We start from the raw sequence: 12,987 nt of genomic DNA on the forward strand, positions 1-12,987 counted from the left end.
GCAACTCTGCTTATCCGCTGGCTGATTTGCTCTCGGGGCCGGACAACCAGCTGGCTGCCGGCCGATCTGGAAAGGCGTCTTCTCAGGTGACTGGGCAGTTCAGCTGCGCTCCACATCTGTTTCTGCTCTAGGGCCAAAAGACAGGGTAGACACGTTCGTTTCACGGCCACGGCAGAAGCCAGGAGGGGGCGAGTCAAACATACCAGTGCTTCTCAGGTGCCTGCTTGCTCATATTCCCGTGACCAGTTTAGGTCATGCATCTGAGCCCACGTTCAAGAGGAAGGGCCTGGCCAAGCTAGACACAAAGGTCGTGGGCGGGAGGGAGTGAAGAATTAGGGTCATTTTGCCGTCTACCGTGGCCTTAAGTCTGTGTCCCCGTCGGTCACCGAATACTTCCTTTATTCCTGGCCAATAAGATATTCCAGGTTCATATGGTACTTTCTGTGCCTCAGATTAAGAAATGCCCATGTCTTCAGAGATCACTTGTTCTTTTTACTGAGAATGGTACCCAGAAACCCAAACCTAGAAACCCAAATCTAAGGTATAATCACACATTTGGACACTGCCTGTGGACAAAACTAGCAAACAAATCCTTTCAAAAAATAAGCAAACAGGTGTTCCTGTTGATATTTCTGATACACATCTAACTTTACAGGGTTTTTAGCTTTTAACTGAACGTAATGATTTTAACCGTGGGTCTGTTTTTTCTTTTATTTAGACTCTTAGTTTCTCATAACACTAATAGAATTACTTATTTGCTTGGGATCCTGTCTTCGAGTACAATGCTGTGGTTAATGTGGAACTTGACTATAGCCAACCCACAATAATTACCGTCTGATTGCCAATAGTAATTGTAACTGTCCTTAAGTCCGGGAACATAGCAGATTCCTGGTGCGTACTGATTCTGTTTAGTGAGAAATGGTATTATTTCTAGACTACAGTGTGGAAGCCAGGGATTTCAGATCAGTTTTTGTATTTCATGGCCACCACCTGGATGTTGGCTTTTTTCAGAAACATGCTGTATGCGGTGTGTTGTCAGCATACACGAATACAAGTAGTGTGTATCTGAGAAGAAAATAAAATAAGCAATAAGTAGGATAGAACGCTGTTTCTATCAGCAGTTACTTAACATTAAAAGAATAAATTCAAGAAAAGCCAGAGCTACTCCATTTATCCTGTGCACTGTTTGTTTCTCAAATTAACATCTATTCCTCTGAAACAACTCTTTGTGGTATTTATATAATCAAGGACATAATCAATCATCAATCATTTTATATAATCGAGACCAACCAGGGGCACCTGGGGAGCTCAGTTGGTAGAGCATCTGACTTCAGCTCACGTCATGATCTTGCAGTTCGTGAGTTCAGGCCCCATGTCGGGCTCTGTGCTGGCAGCTCAGAGCCTGAAGCCTGCTTCAGATTCTGTGTCTCCTTGTCTCTCTGCCCCTCTCCCACGCACACTCTCTCTCTCTGTCTCAAAAATAAATAAATATTTTTTTAAAAAAAACCAACCAGCAGGTACAAGTCATACTTGGCAATGGGAACTATGTATCTCGATGGCAAAGAAATCTCTAGTACCACAAAATGCTATACGTTTAAACGTTTTTTCATCATGGGAAAGACCTTTGGAAGGTTTCTAAGACATACATTACTGTGTCAGGCAAAAATAAGCAACAGATGAAGCCAGCTGATAACACGATACTCACAGGAAACGACTGGAATTTCATCTTATTTTTGGAAGAGCGAGAAAAACAATGTGTTCCACTGCAGTATATTTTTCTATCACAATTTGGAGAAAAGAATAGAATGAAAAGCAGTCATCTTCCCTGTGTTGGCTACCAGTGCAGTTTCTGTCTTTCTTTAATTATTTAGCTTTGAAGGATTACCGAAGTGACCCAGAACAATTAAATTAATGATATATTTGACGTGCTGAGTGCCAGATACCTGACATGAAAAATAAGCAGCAGAGGGTGACGCGATGCAAGATTTTCTTTGGGAGATCTTTTCCTAACAACCTCACTCTCTGTGTTTCTCACAATCACCAGTGAGCCTGGCTTTCCAGCCTCGCCTTTCTATCCTCAGAGCATCCAAATGCACTTCACATTCCCCTCTGGGCATCTTACTGCATTGCAGTGATGGGGAGAAAAGAGCTATCACAGCTCTCTCGAGGCACAAAAGGTAGAATTTGCGAAGCCACCATACCCACCCCCCGCTTCCTCTGACCTGCCTTTGGCCCAGAGCAGCCCCCCTCGCACAGCGGGTCTGCCTACGGAGTCGCATCCAGGCTGCCCATTTGGTGAATCAGACACGTGATGGTGTTAGTTTGGTGATTGCATTGCGCGTTTGTAGCACCGTTTCCTCTCAGTCACCATGCTGGGTGTTAGAAAATCCCGAAGGCGTGGCCTGTGCCCATGCGTCCCGCCCTCTCGTGGAGGAGATAGCGTTGTAACAGCCAATAATGAGCATAAAGCAGGAGTGGGGCGCAGGGCCTCGCAGAGGAGGGTAGATGCCGCCCGGCGGAGGCATGGCGAACTTTGCAGGGGAGAGGCCTTGGTGGTAAGACCACACCGATCTCCCCTGGCGGGAGCGGGAGGGGCCACTGCAGGCTGGGCCATGGCCTTAGGCATCACGGAGGCACCGAAGGCACAACCTGGGTCGGGACACTTGATGGGGGGTGACGGCAAATTAAAATGGGAAGAGAAACCCAGGCCCGAATGTGAAGGACCTTGAATGTCAGGGTAAGGAGTTGGCCAAAGCAGTCTCTGCCAAAGGACCCAGGAAAAAAAAGAAACAGAAGCTGTCGCGGTGTGCACCAAGCATGGAGGCGTCCACGGTGAAGGTGGCGGTGGGCAGACCCGGGGCGGAGCACTGCGAGCCAAGAGAATGAGATGATTCAAGAGGCCCTCAAAGGGGGAAGCTCAGGCGAGGGATGGAATGTTGACGAGAGACAAAAAGGAGGCAGAGACGATTCCAAACCTTCTACGGAGACGAGAGTAGCAGCTGACACAGCCCCGAGAGCCTGCCCTGGACCAGGTGCCATTTCGGGTTCATCTCCAGTCTTACATACATGATCTCCACGAATCTTCACACACGCGATATAAGGTACATACTATTCTTAACGCCTGTTCTGCAAAACAGAAATGATCTTTAAAAGCATTATGAGGGACAGAAAATACAGTTAAAAATAGACCTTGCAAATCACCAAGAAGATAAGAAAATTCGAAGCTTGGACTCATCCAAGAAAATAGTTACAAGATGTATAAAACAAAATCTAGAGGATGAACAGGAGAAAGTTAATTAGTCCATCATCATACTAGAATATTTCAATATAGTGTTTTTTTAAGAAAAAGTGAAGCATGCGAAAAATGAGCTAAGAATGAGGCAATTTAGTGAATGGTACAACCAGCGTGGTTAAATCAAAGACCGTATAGCGCACCCTGCATCTTACAATTAGGGAATGTCCATTCTCTCAAGAAATCTTCCACAAAAATGAAGCACGCATCAGGCTATAAACCAGACTCCACAAATTTCAAAGAACTGATAGTACAAGTTTTTCTAACACATGTAGCACATTACAAGTCAGTAATAAAAAGATGAAGGAGACTGTTTTGCATACATTTGCAAATTAGAAATTCGAAGTAACTCCTAGGTTGAAGAAGAAAGCGTGACAGAGACTAAAAATGCGTGAACAGAGCACTGATGAGAAAACTACCCATTAAAAGTAGTGGATTCAGATAAAGACATAATTAAGGAGATTTACGGCACCCGTTGTGATTGTATATAAGAAGAGTAGAAAGGCTGAAATTAATAAGCTAAGTGTCAAACTGAAAAACGAGAAGAGGGGTAGCGAGACGAGGTAGAACAGAGAGGAGTAACACCGAACCAGCAGCGCAGGGCTGTCCCTGGCCCGTCAGCCACACACGCGGGGAAGGACATCAGAGCACTTTCGGCCGCAGGTAACATACCGGAACTGAGTGGAAAGCCGCTGCCCAAAATTGGCGGTCCGCACCCAGCAAAGAAAATTACCTGGCGTTGCATAGGAAGCCACACTTATTAGAGAATATTAACACAATCCAGAACGTCCAGAAACTGATAACCGTCATGTCTAGGATATAGCACAAAATTACCTTACTTACAAAGAACCTCCCCACCCAAAAAAGGAACACACGTTCAGCGTAAAAGAAAATTAATTGAGTCTGACTCCAAAATGGAACGGATTTTGGAACTGAGGGGACAAAGATCTTAAAAGCGTATCTTACCATTACTTGCAAGGAAGGAACATGAGTGTGTTTTCAGTGAATGAAAATCTCAGCAGGGAAATGAGAAATCTCCACAGAAGAGTAGAAACAGTAAGAAGAACAAAGTAGAAAATCCTAAACATAAGAACACAGATTCTGAAATGTAAAAATTCAGGGCGCCAGGGTGGCTCAGTCGGTTAAGCATCCGACTTCAGCTCAGGTCATGATCTCATGGTTCGTGGGTTCGAGCCCCGCGTCGGGCTCTGTGCTGACTGCCAGCTCAGAGCCTGGAGCCTGTTTCGGATTCTGTGTCTCCCTCTCTCTGCCCCTCCCTGCTTGTTCTCTCTCTTTCTCTCTCTCAAAAGTGAATAAACAATTTTTTTTTAAAAAAAAGAACCGAGCATCAGAGACTGTTAGATACTATCAAGGTTCGCAATATGTATGCAGTTGGAACACCAGGAGGGGAGAGGGATAAACAAATCGAAAAAATATTTGGCAAATTAAGTCTAAAGATATGACAAAGATACGTTTGCAGACACAAGGTGCTCAGCAAACACCAAACAGAGTGAACACAAAGAAGCCCAATCAAAACGGCGTCATAGCTGGGCTGTTAGAAACCAAAAACAAGAAATCAGTCTTGAAAACGGCAAAAGGAAAATGCATAGAAACAGCGTGCAGGGAAAGAACAATTAAGAGCCAACTTCTCATTAGAAACCACGGTGACCAGGGACACCTGGGTGGCTCAGTCAGTTAAGCATCCCACTTCAGCTCGGGTCATGATCACGCAGTTCATGTGTTCGAGCCTCGTGTTGGGCTCTGTGTTGACAGCTCAGAGCCTGGAGCCTGTTTCGGATTCTGTGTCTCCCTCTCTCTCTGCCCTTCCCCTGCTCACACTCTCTCTCTCAAAAATAAATAAATATTTTAAAATTTTTTAACAAAAAAGAAAGAAAGAAACCACAGTGACCAGAAGGAAATGGCACGAAATTTCAAAAAGAAAAAACCATCAACCTAGAAATCTATATTGAGAGACAATATTCCTCAAAAGTGAAAGTCAATGAAAGACATTTTCAGGTAAAGGCAAGTTCAAGGCATTGGTTGCCGGCAGGTCCATACACACAGACACCCAAAGGAAGCTGTCAAGAGGCAGGAACATGGTGCCTCATGGAAACTTGGGTCCTTGATCAAATCTGAAAAGCATCAGAAATGGCAAATAATGGGTAAATGCAACAGACGTCTGTTTTCTTTTTGACTTTATCTTCTTATTCTCTTTATAAATGAGGTACTGTTACAAACAGTAATTATGGCATCTTGTGGGATATGTAAAATATCTTGATGAGACACACATAACAATTATAACAGCATGGGGCTGGATGTGGGCTGAAAACCTGACAAATTTCTGTATTTCATGAGAGCTGGTACATTATTAACTCATTGTAGACTCTGAAAAGTTGAGTATTCTAATCCCTAGGAGAAGCACTAAATAATTGCGAAGAAATACAGCTAAAATAGGGAAATTAGAGTCCTGGAAAGTAGCCAACAATAAAATGAAAGCCAGAAATAAGAGGGAAGTAAGAAGTGGAGAAAACAAGTAGAAATAAACCTCACCCACCCCACACACTCACGTACACACACACCTACACACACATGCACACCCACCCACATCCACACACACACCTCACACATATACACACACACGCACACACACGTTAGACCAAATGCAGCCATATCCATAACTTCATTAAATATGCATACGGGACATTTACCAGAATAGACCATATTATGGACCACAAAAATGTCTAAATGAGTTTTAAAAGACTGAAATCATGTACAGAGTATTCTTTGATCCAGTGAATTTATATTAAAAATCTATAAAACATAAAAGGGCCAGAATAACTTTACATACTTGCAAATTAAATAACAGGTTTGTGAATAATCATTGGGCCAAGCAGATATTATAGGGAAAATTAGAAATAATTTCAGCTGAATAATAATGTATCTCAGCATATCAAAATTTGTGAGATATAGCTAACACTATCCATAGGGGGAAATTTTTAGCTTTAGTAAGTTTTATTGGAAAGGATGGAAAATCATGGGGCACCTGGGTGGCTCAGTCGGTTAAGCATCCAACTTCGGCTCAGGTCATGATCTCACAGTTTGTGGGTTCGAGCCCCGCGTCGGGCTCTGTGCTGACAGCTCAGAGCCTGGAGCCTGTTTCGGATTCTGTGTCTCCCTTTCTCTCTGACCCTCCCCTGCCCACGCCCTCTCTATTTCTCTCTCAAAAATAAATAAAACATTAAAAAAAATTTTTTAAAGGATGGAAAATCAAACCAGAGATGTAAGCTTCCACCTTAACAACCTGGAAAAAGAAGAGAGAATGAAAACCAAAGCAAGTAGCAAAAAGGAATAAAAAAGAAAAGAATGTGAATTTATGATAGAATAAAGAGTAGAAATGATGATACCGTTTGGGTTAATCCAGTCTGCACCATGCGGTCCATTCAGCAGCCGATGACTGTGTGAAGTGCCTTGGCCGTCAGGCTGGCTCAGTATCACCACCTTTGCTCAGACGGTATTTCTTCTCCCTCACTGTGCGCCTCGCTCCGTGCCAGCAATCTGGTCCTGCAGAAAATGTGCCCGGAATGTGTTCACAGTAGGGACACACGTGTGTACATGCCTACGGAGAGACTTCCGCAATCACACTGATCAGTGTGCTTTAGCAATCTCCTAAGGGAATATTTGAAAGGTTGGCCATACCAAGGACCATTGTCACCGTTTCTGAGGAAGGGTTCAGGGGTACGCCTGACCAACAAACTGCAGACCCCTCCAGGAGTAGCAAGGAAGGTTGTGGGCTAACTGGAAACAGTCTTGCGGGATGTGGACGTGGGTGTGAGCCCGTGTGCATAGACACAGTCCACCCAAGCTGCAGATGCAGGATATCACTCCCCATAGTGCCAATTATTGCCCGTGCCTTTTGGTAGCAAGTTTCTTAATCTGCTCCGCATGTCCACTCTGTGTGTCCTGTTCAAGAAAGCTCTAGAACGTCCTAAAGACTATGAGCATGTGTACTAGTGCTTTAGATGTCAGTATGTAGCACAGAGAAAAGATTTGGAGGGAAGCTTCACTAGGTTATGTTGAGTGCATATGTTATATACTCTGTATATACTCTAACAGATTAAAACGACCCTTTGATGAATCACAGGATTCTATTTTTGTCGGGACTAGTTGATTCGTTTTGTGTAAGTATCCGTCAGAAGCCTGCTGCGTTCCTTAATGCTTTGTGTTTCCTTTTTGTTTCCTCTCTTGTAGATAAAGAATTCATCTACAGAGAACAGAAAGGAAGTGTGATACTGCGGAATGTTGAAACAAATACTTCTACGGTGTTAATAGAAGGCAAAAAAATCGTAAGTACTCTCTCTAATGACTGGGATAATTTCAGTTTTCCCTCCTGCAAGTCAATAAAGCAGAAAATGACTTGAGGTTTCAACTTTTAGTAGGAGCCAAGCAGATGCAATAAACTTGTAACACTATATATCCTGAGCAGCTAAAGATAATGTGAAACTGAAACCACGCTAATTTAATAAGATGAAAGCCATTTCCTTCAGTGTGCGGGACATTTCTCTGCAGGTGTTAGAAGCGAGTATTGCATATCATATGTAATTGGAAGATCACGTCCTAAGGCTTTAGACATTTGCAGAACAATTGCAATAGTGCACAGAGAGTACTTCAGGAGGACTTGCTCACTCTCGCTTTAAAAAAAAAAAAACAACTCATCTCCACATGCACAGGGAATATTAATTTAGGCACTGACTGTGCTTAGTCTAAGGATATGAAGTGATGTTTAGGCTTTCAATTAAGTGCTGAGTCGATATGAATGCCAGTGCTTTATAATCTGGGAAAACCCGTTTTCCCAGAGACTTAAGTACCATTGAAATTTGGAGTTCATGTGCAGTTGAAGATATTTATGTAAATTTTTTAATGTTTATTTCTTTTTGAGACAGAGAGAGATAGAGTACGGGCGGGGAAGGGGCAGAAAGAAAGGGAGACACAGAATCCAAACAGGCTCCAGGCTCTGAGCTGTCAGCACAGAGCCCGACGCGGGGCTCGAATTCATGAACCCCTTGATCATGACCTGAGCTGAAGTCGGACACTTGACCAACTGAGCCACCCAGGTGCCCCTAAAAATATTTATTAAAAACATTGCCTGGAGTTAGGTGCCAAAAGTCAGTTTGAAGAGAATTAACTTATTTCCTTTTGCATTATGTTTATGGTTGTTATGACAGAGTAAACTCCCAGTTTTAAGGAATCCGTCAGTGTCTTGTTCAGTACACAGAGATTCTGAATCAGAACAATCATTGCACACCTCTGGTGCGAATCAGGGACACAGGAGGCCTGGATCCTCAAATCCAGGCATTAGAGGAAACCACAGAAAAAATTAGTCAGCAGCCTGATTTTCCAGATAAGGATCCTGAGCCCAGAGCTGGTGGGTGAGTTTCTCGGGGCCCCTGCCCTCTCCCGAGACTGCATCTCTGAGCCACCCCATCCCCCAGTTTGTGGAAACGCTATTCTACCTCCTAACTTCCTCAGGAACATCTAACTTCCTAAATATTTTTATTTCGTTTATTTTTGGTGGAAACATACCTTTTTCTTTAAGAAACCTTTTTATTGAGATTTAATATTAAATGGATCCTGCCCTTTACCTAGACTGTTTGCAGTCGGAGGGAGACCTATAGTGAGCTGGCATTTTGGTGTCATTCCCCAAATGATACTTGATTGAATTAAATAGTATGTGGCAAAGTAAGACCCAGAAAGAATGAATGTGCGTGTTTTTGCATTCAAAAATCATCTTCGGTAGAATTACTCCCCTAAGAAAATCTCATTCAACCCACTTCAAAATAGTGAAATTGCAGAAATGCTTCATGATATGAATGGAGTGGAGAACACGATCTGACCATTGCTGAGGGTTAAGTGCGTTTTAATGCCAGCATGTTAGCCTTACCTCTGTGAGGATGTCAGGTCAGTGAGAGCAGGGCGCTGTATGGACAGCGACTCTTCGTAACAAAATACAAGCGAGGAACCGACTTCTCTTCCTCAAATCAATAGCTTGTGACAGACCATGTGTGTTAACTGAGGTTGTTTTAGCCAAAGAATAAGCCGACTTTAGAAACCACCTTAGGTTTCTTCTTAGGGAAGAGCTCCTCTCAAAATCTGACGGGCTTATTCCATCCAGTGCTGTCTTTTTCTCCTTTTTTTTTTTTTCCACTCATCTTGCAAACATTTATGGAGCACCAAATGTGTACCGCCTGATTGATATTAATTGTGATGGTGTCCAGTTTATTCTTGTCTCGACGCTGCATTTAAACGCTCCTGTAAACAAACCTAGAAGGAAGGAGAAGGAGGGGAGGTCAGTTGGGGGCCCGCATCATCGTCGAGGCGGTGGAAGCCCCATGTTTCAGTTCCACTGAGCCATTTAAACTTCATCCGTAATGGTCTCTCCTTCTCCAAGTTCAAGCTGAGTTTCCTCCGGCAGCCTAGAACACGGTCTTCTGTGAGATGTGCCGTGGACCGTCTTTCCCCTCTGTGTCTTCCTGAGCCCGTATTGAGAGAGTGGAGTGTGATGTTGTGAGGGGCGAGTTTGCGGGGCCGCCTGCACCCCAAGGAAGAGAGCACAGATGGAGGCTTTCGGGTGTTCTGATGGCTTAGCAGGTGCTCTCTTCTTTGCACCCCAGACACTCTGAGATTGTCTAAATGGTAAAACCGACTGTAATTTGGGGGTTGGTCTGCAAAAGGTTTGAAACTGGTGGAGAAATGGAAATGAGGCTGTGAATGCAGAGAACAGCAGAATTTTAAAATATTGCCTACAACCTTGACCTCTGACCTCACTCCGTTCCTCCCTCCTAACAAACCTTCACACATGAGGTCACGTCAGGGTGTCCAGGCCTGTCTGCCCTCAGCTCCCTCCTGGTCCTTCACTTCCCGTGACCGACTTTTCCCGGGACAGATCCCTGGAAGGGGATGTAACCCTGTGCCCGACCGGCAACAAAGCTTTTAAGATAGTTGATGATTGTGGCTGGGTGTCCTGCACTCGGCCGTAGCCGCAGGAACTAGACTTTGTTCAGTAGCAGTAGGACCTTGGGCCAGTGGTGTAAGCTCTGTGCGCCTCCATGGGGCATTAAGGACTGAACGGGAGGGTATGTGTCACGTGGTGAACATGGGCATGAGCCCCATGTGGTTCCAGAGTGTTAGGCTGGAGCAGAGAGCCCGGGCAGCTCAGGATTCAGGGCTCAGGGCTCAGGCAGGGTAAGGGCATGACCGAGTCAGGGTGGCAGAGGGCAGAATTGGCACCACTTGATTTTGAACTTCTCTCTGTAGGCAGTAGGGCCGGGCTGCTTCCCGGGCAGAGTGCTTGAGTGTACCCAATGGTTATAGCAGGGGCACGCTCTCCGATTTTCAAAAATAATAAATCAAACCTAAACTGACATTCACTTGAATTCATCTTTGATATCCCAGGAATTCTAAGACATTATATTTTACTCTTATTTTAAAAATAATTTAAATGCCATATGATGCATTTTATCTTTATGCTCCTAGAAGACTCTCTTGTCAGCAAAGCAACAAATTATGAAACAGTCTTTGTTATGTTATGAATTCCATTTTTTCCCTGAAAAATGAAACACTATAAACATGTCTCATGGCCCAAACTGGGTCTTGAGATATTTGGACAATGGCTGCCTGGTTCCTGAGAAATCTTACGACTCTTTTCTCTGCTGAGGAGAACACTGACTTCTTTTTTCCTTCCTTCCCTTCCTTTGATATCCTTCTATCAGTCTATCCATCTACCCATCTGTCTGTCCATGTGGCCATCTGCCTATTTATCTATCCATCTCTCTCTCTCTCTCTCTCTGTATGTATCTATCTATCTTTCTGTCTGTCTACCTACCTACCTACCTACCTGTCCCTCTATCCCTCTATCCATCTATCCACCTGTCTAAATCTATCTATCTATATATCTATCCATCTATTCATCTATCTCTCTGTCTGTCTATCTATCCGTCTTTCTATCTGTCTATCCATCTATCCGTCTACTTATCTATCCATATATCTATCCATCCATCCATCTCTCTCTCTATCTAACCATCTGTGTACTCATCTCTATTTCTAATCCCAATCTCTTTCTTTCCAGTAGAAGTGCATTTGAAATAGACTTAATGCACTTTGCTTAGCCTAACTGACTAGATTTCTTGGGGGCCGTAATTCTTGAGGAAACTCAGCACCATCTCTTCAATAGAGTAAAAATTTGCAGACGGTGCTTAGCTTTTGCTTGATAACTGGGTATTTACAACCAGAATAATCTTTGGAGATTATGTCCCTCAAACCCTCCTTTTCGTGGATGAGGAAGCGAAGTTGGTCCTAGACTGAGCTTTTCCCCAGGCTCCACCTGCCCTGCTGTCGTCCTCATGTGCCAGTTCGCAGTGATCCACGGTACTGACCTGTGACCATACTTAACACAGCCCGTGCTTTTTGTTGGAAATACCAGTGATAAGAGGGAGACAGCCATTCTTTGAATCATTTAAGTTCTTCTGGGTGTTTGGAAAGCAGCATGGCAGTACATTCATGATTAGTAAAACTATGTATGCATTCGGCTCATTCCAGGGAAGGTTTCATAAGACAGTAATCTAAAAAGTGAAAAAAAAAATGAAAATATTTGAAGCTAGAGAAATAATTACATAAAAGTAGATGAAATATGTAGCCCTGAAAAGAATAGTTATGAAGACTATAGTAATATGGAAATATGTGTGATATTACTTTAAATAAACACAGAAGAGGGGCACCTGGGGGGCTCAGTCAGTTAAGTGTCCGACTTCGGCTCAGGTCATGATCTCGCGGTTCGTGGGGTCGAGTCCCATGTTGGGCTTTGTGCTGGCAGCTTGGAGCCTGGAGCTTCTTCAGATTCTGTGTCCTCCCCTCTCTCTCTGCCCCTCCTCTGCTCTCTATCTCTCTCTCCCTCCCTCTCAAAATAAATAAACATTTAAAAATCTTTAAATAAACAGAAGAATACAATATTATATTTACACTTCAGTTAGCAAGTGTCAGCATCGTCTCTGTGTATCGTAAAGGCTAGCAAGTGAGCACTGATCTATGAAAATCATTCATCTTGTTGGGTGGGGAAAACTTTGTATATTATTTTTCGTAGTGATGATTTCCATAATTGCCATTTCAATGCTGTTGTATTCAATAATTTTAATCAGATTGTTGAAACTTCAGCATCACGTTTCAAAGAGATGAGGCCTCTCCATCATCGAATATATGAGTGCTGTAGACAGTTCCGGGAAGTACTTGGAAGGGAAAGCACGTAAATTAAAAGAGCCCTGCTGCTCGGCTTGTGTCAAGTTTTCTCACTTTTTATGTCTTTCCTTGTTTTAATTACGAACCTACTTGTTTTAATTACTTACTTAAATGACCAAATTAACATTTAAATAAAAAGTCTTTTTGTTTCTTTAATTTATGCTCCCCTTTGATTTTATATAATCATTATACCGTAGAATTTGAATTTTTATCTGCCTCTAAAAATTAATGAATTCTGACTCCTCACAGAGAGGGACATAATTACAAGTATTATTAGACCCTTTCCAGAATCAAGAGCAATCATGGGTTCATGTGCTGTAGAGGAACTCCAGAATTTGTTGAGATAAGAACTCGAGACCCCTTTTTTCCTTTCTCCCTTCATCCAGTATGCTGGGCTCTCACACTTCGTG

At 43.3% G+C, this 12,987-nt stretch overlaps 1 protein-coding gene across 2 annotated transcripts in view; it reads left to right on the forward strand.

Annotated features, from left to right (window-relative positions):
• Positions 1-12,987, forward strand: part of DPP6 (dipeptidyl peptidase like 6) — an 831,643-nt gene that overhangs the window by 556,589 nt on the left and 262,067 nt on the right. For both annotated transcript variants that reach the window (XM_039230760.1, XM_039230759.1), the window contains exon 4: positions 7,541-7,635. In XM_039230760.1, the coding sequence (XP_039086691.1) occupies positions 7,541-7,635 (95 nt within the window). The remainder of the gene's footprint in view (positions 1-7,540; positions 7,636-12,987) is intronic.

This window comes from Hyaena hyaena, unplaced genomic scaffold (genome assembly GCF_003009895.1).
Source record: "Hyaena hyaena isolate Hyena2069 unplaced genomic scaffold, ASM300989v1 scaffold_50, whole genome shotgun sequence".
Taxonomy (NCBI): Eukaryota; Metazoa; Chordata; class Mammalia; order Carnivora; family Hyaenidae; genus Hyaena; species Hyaena hyaena.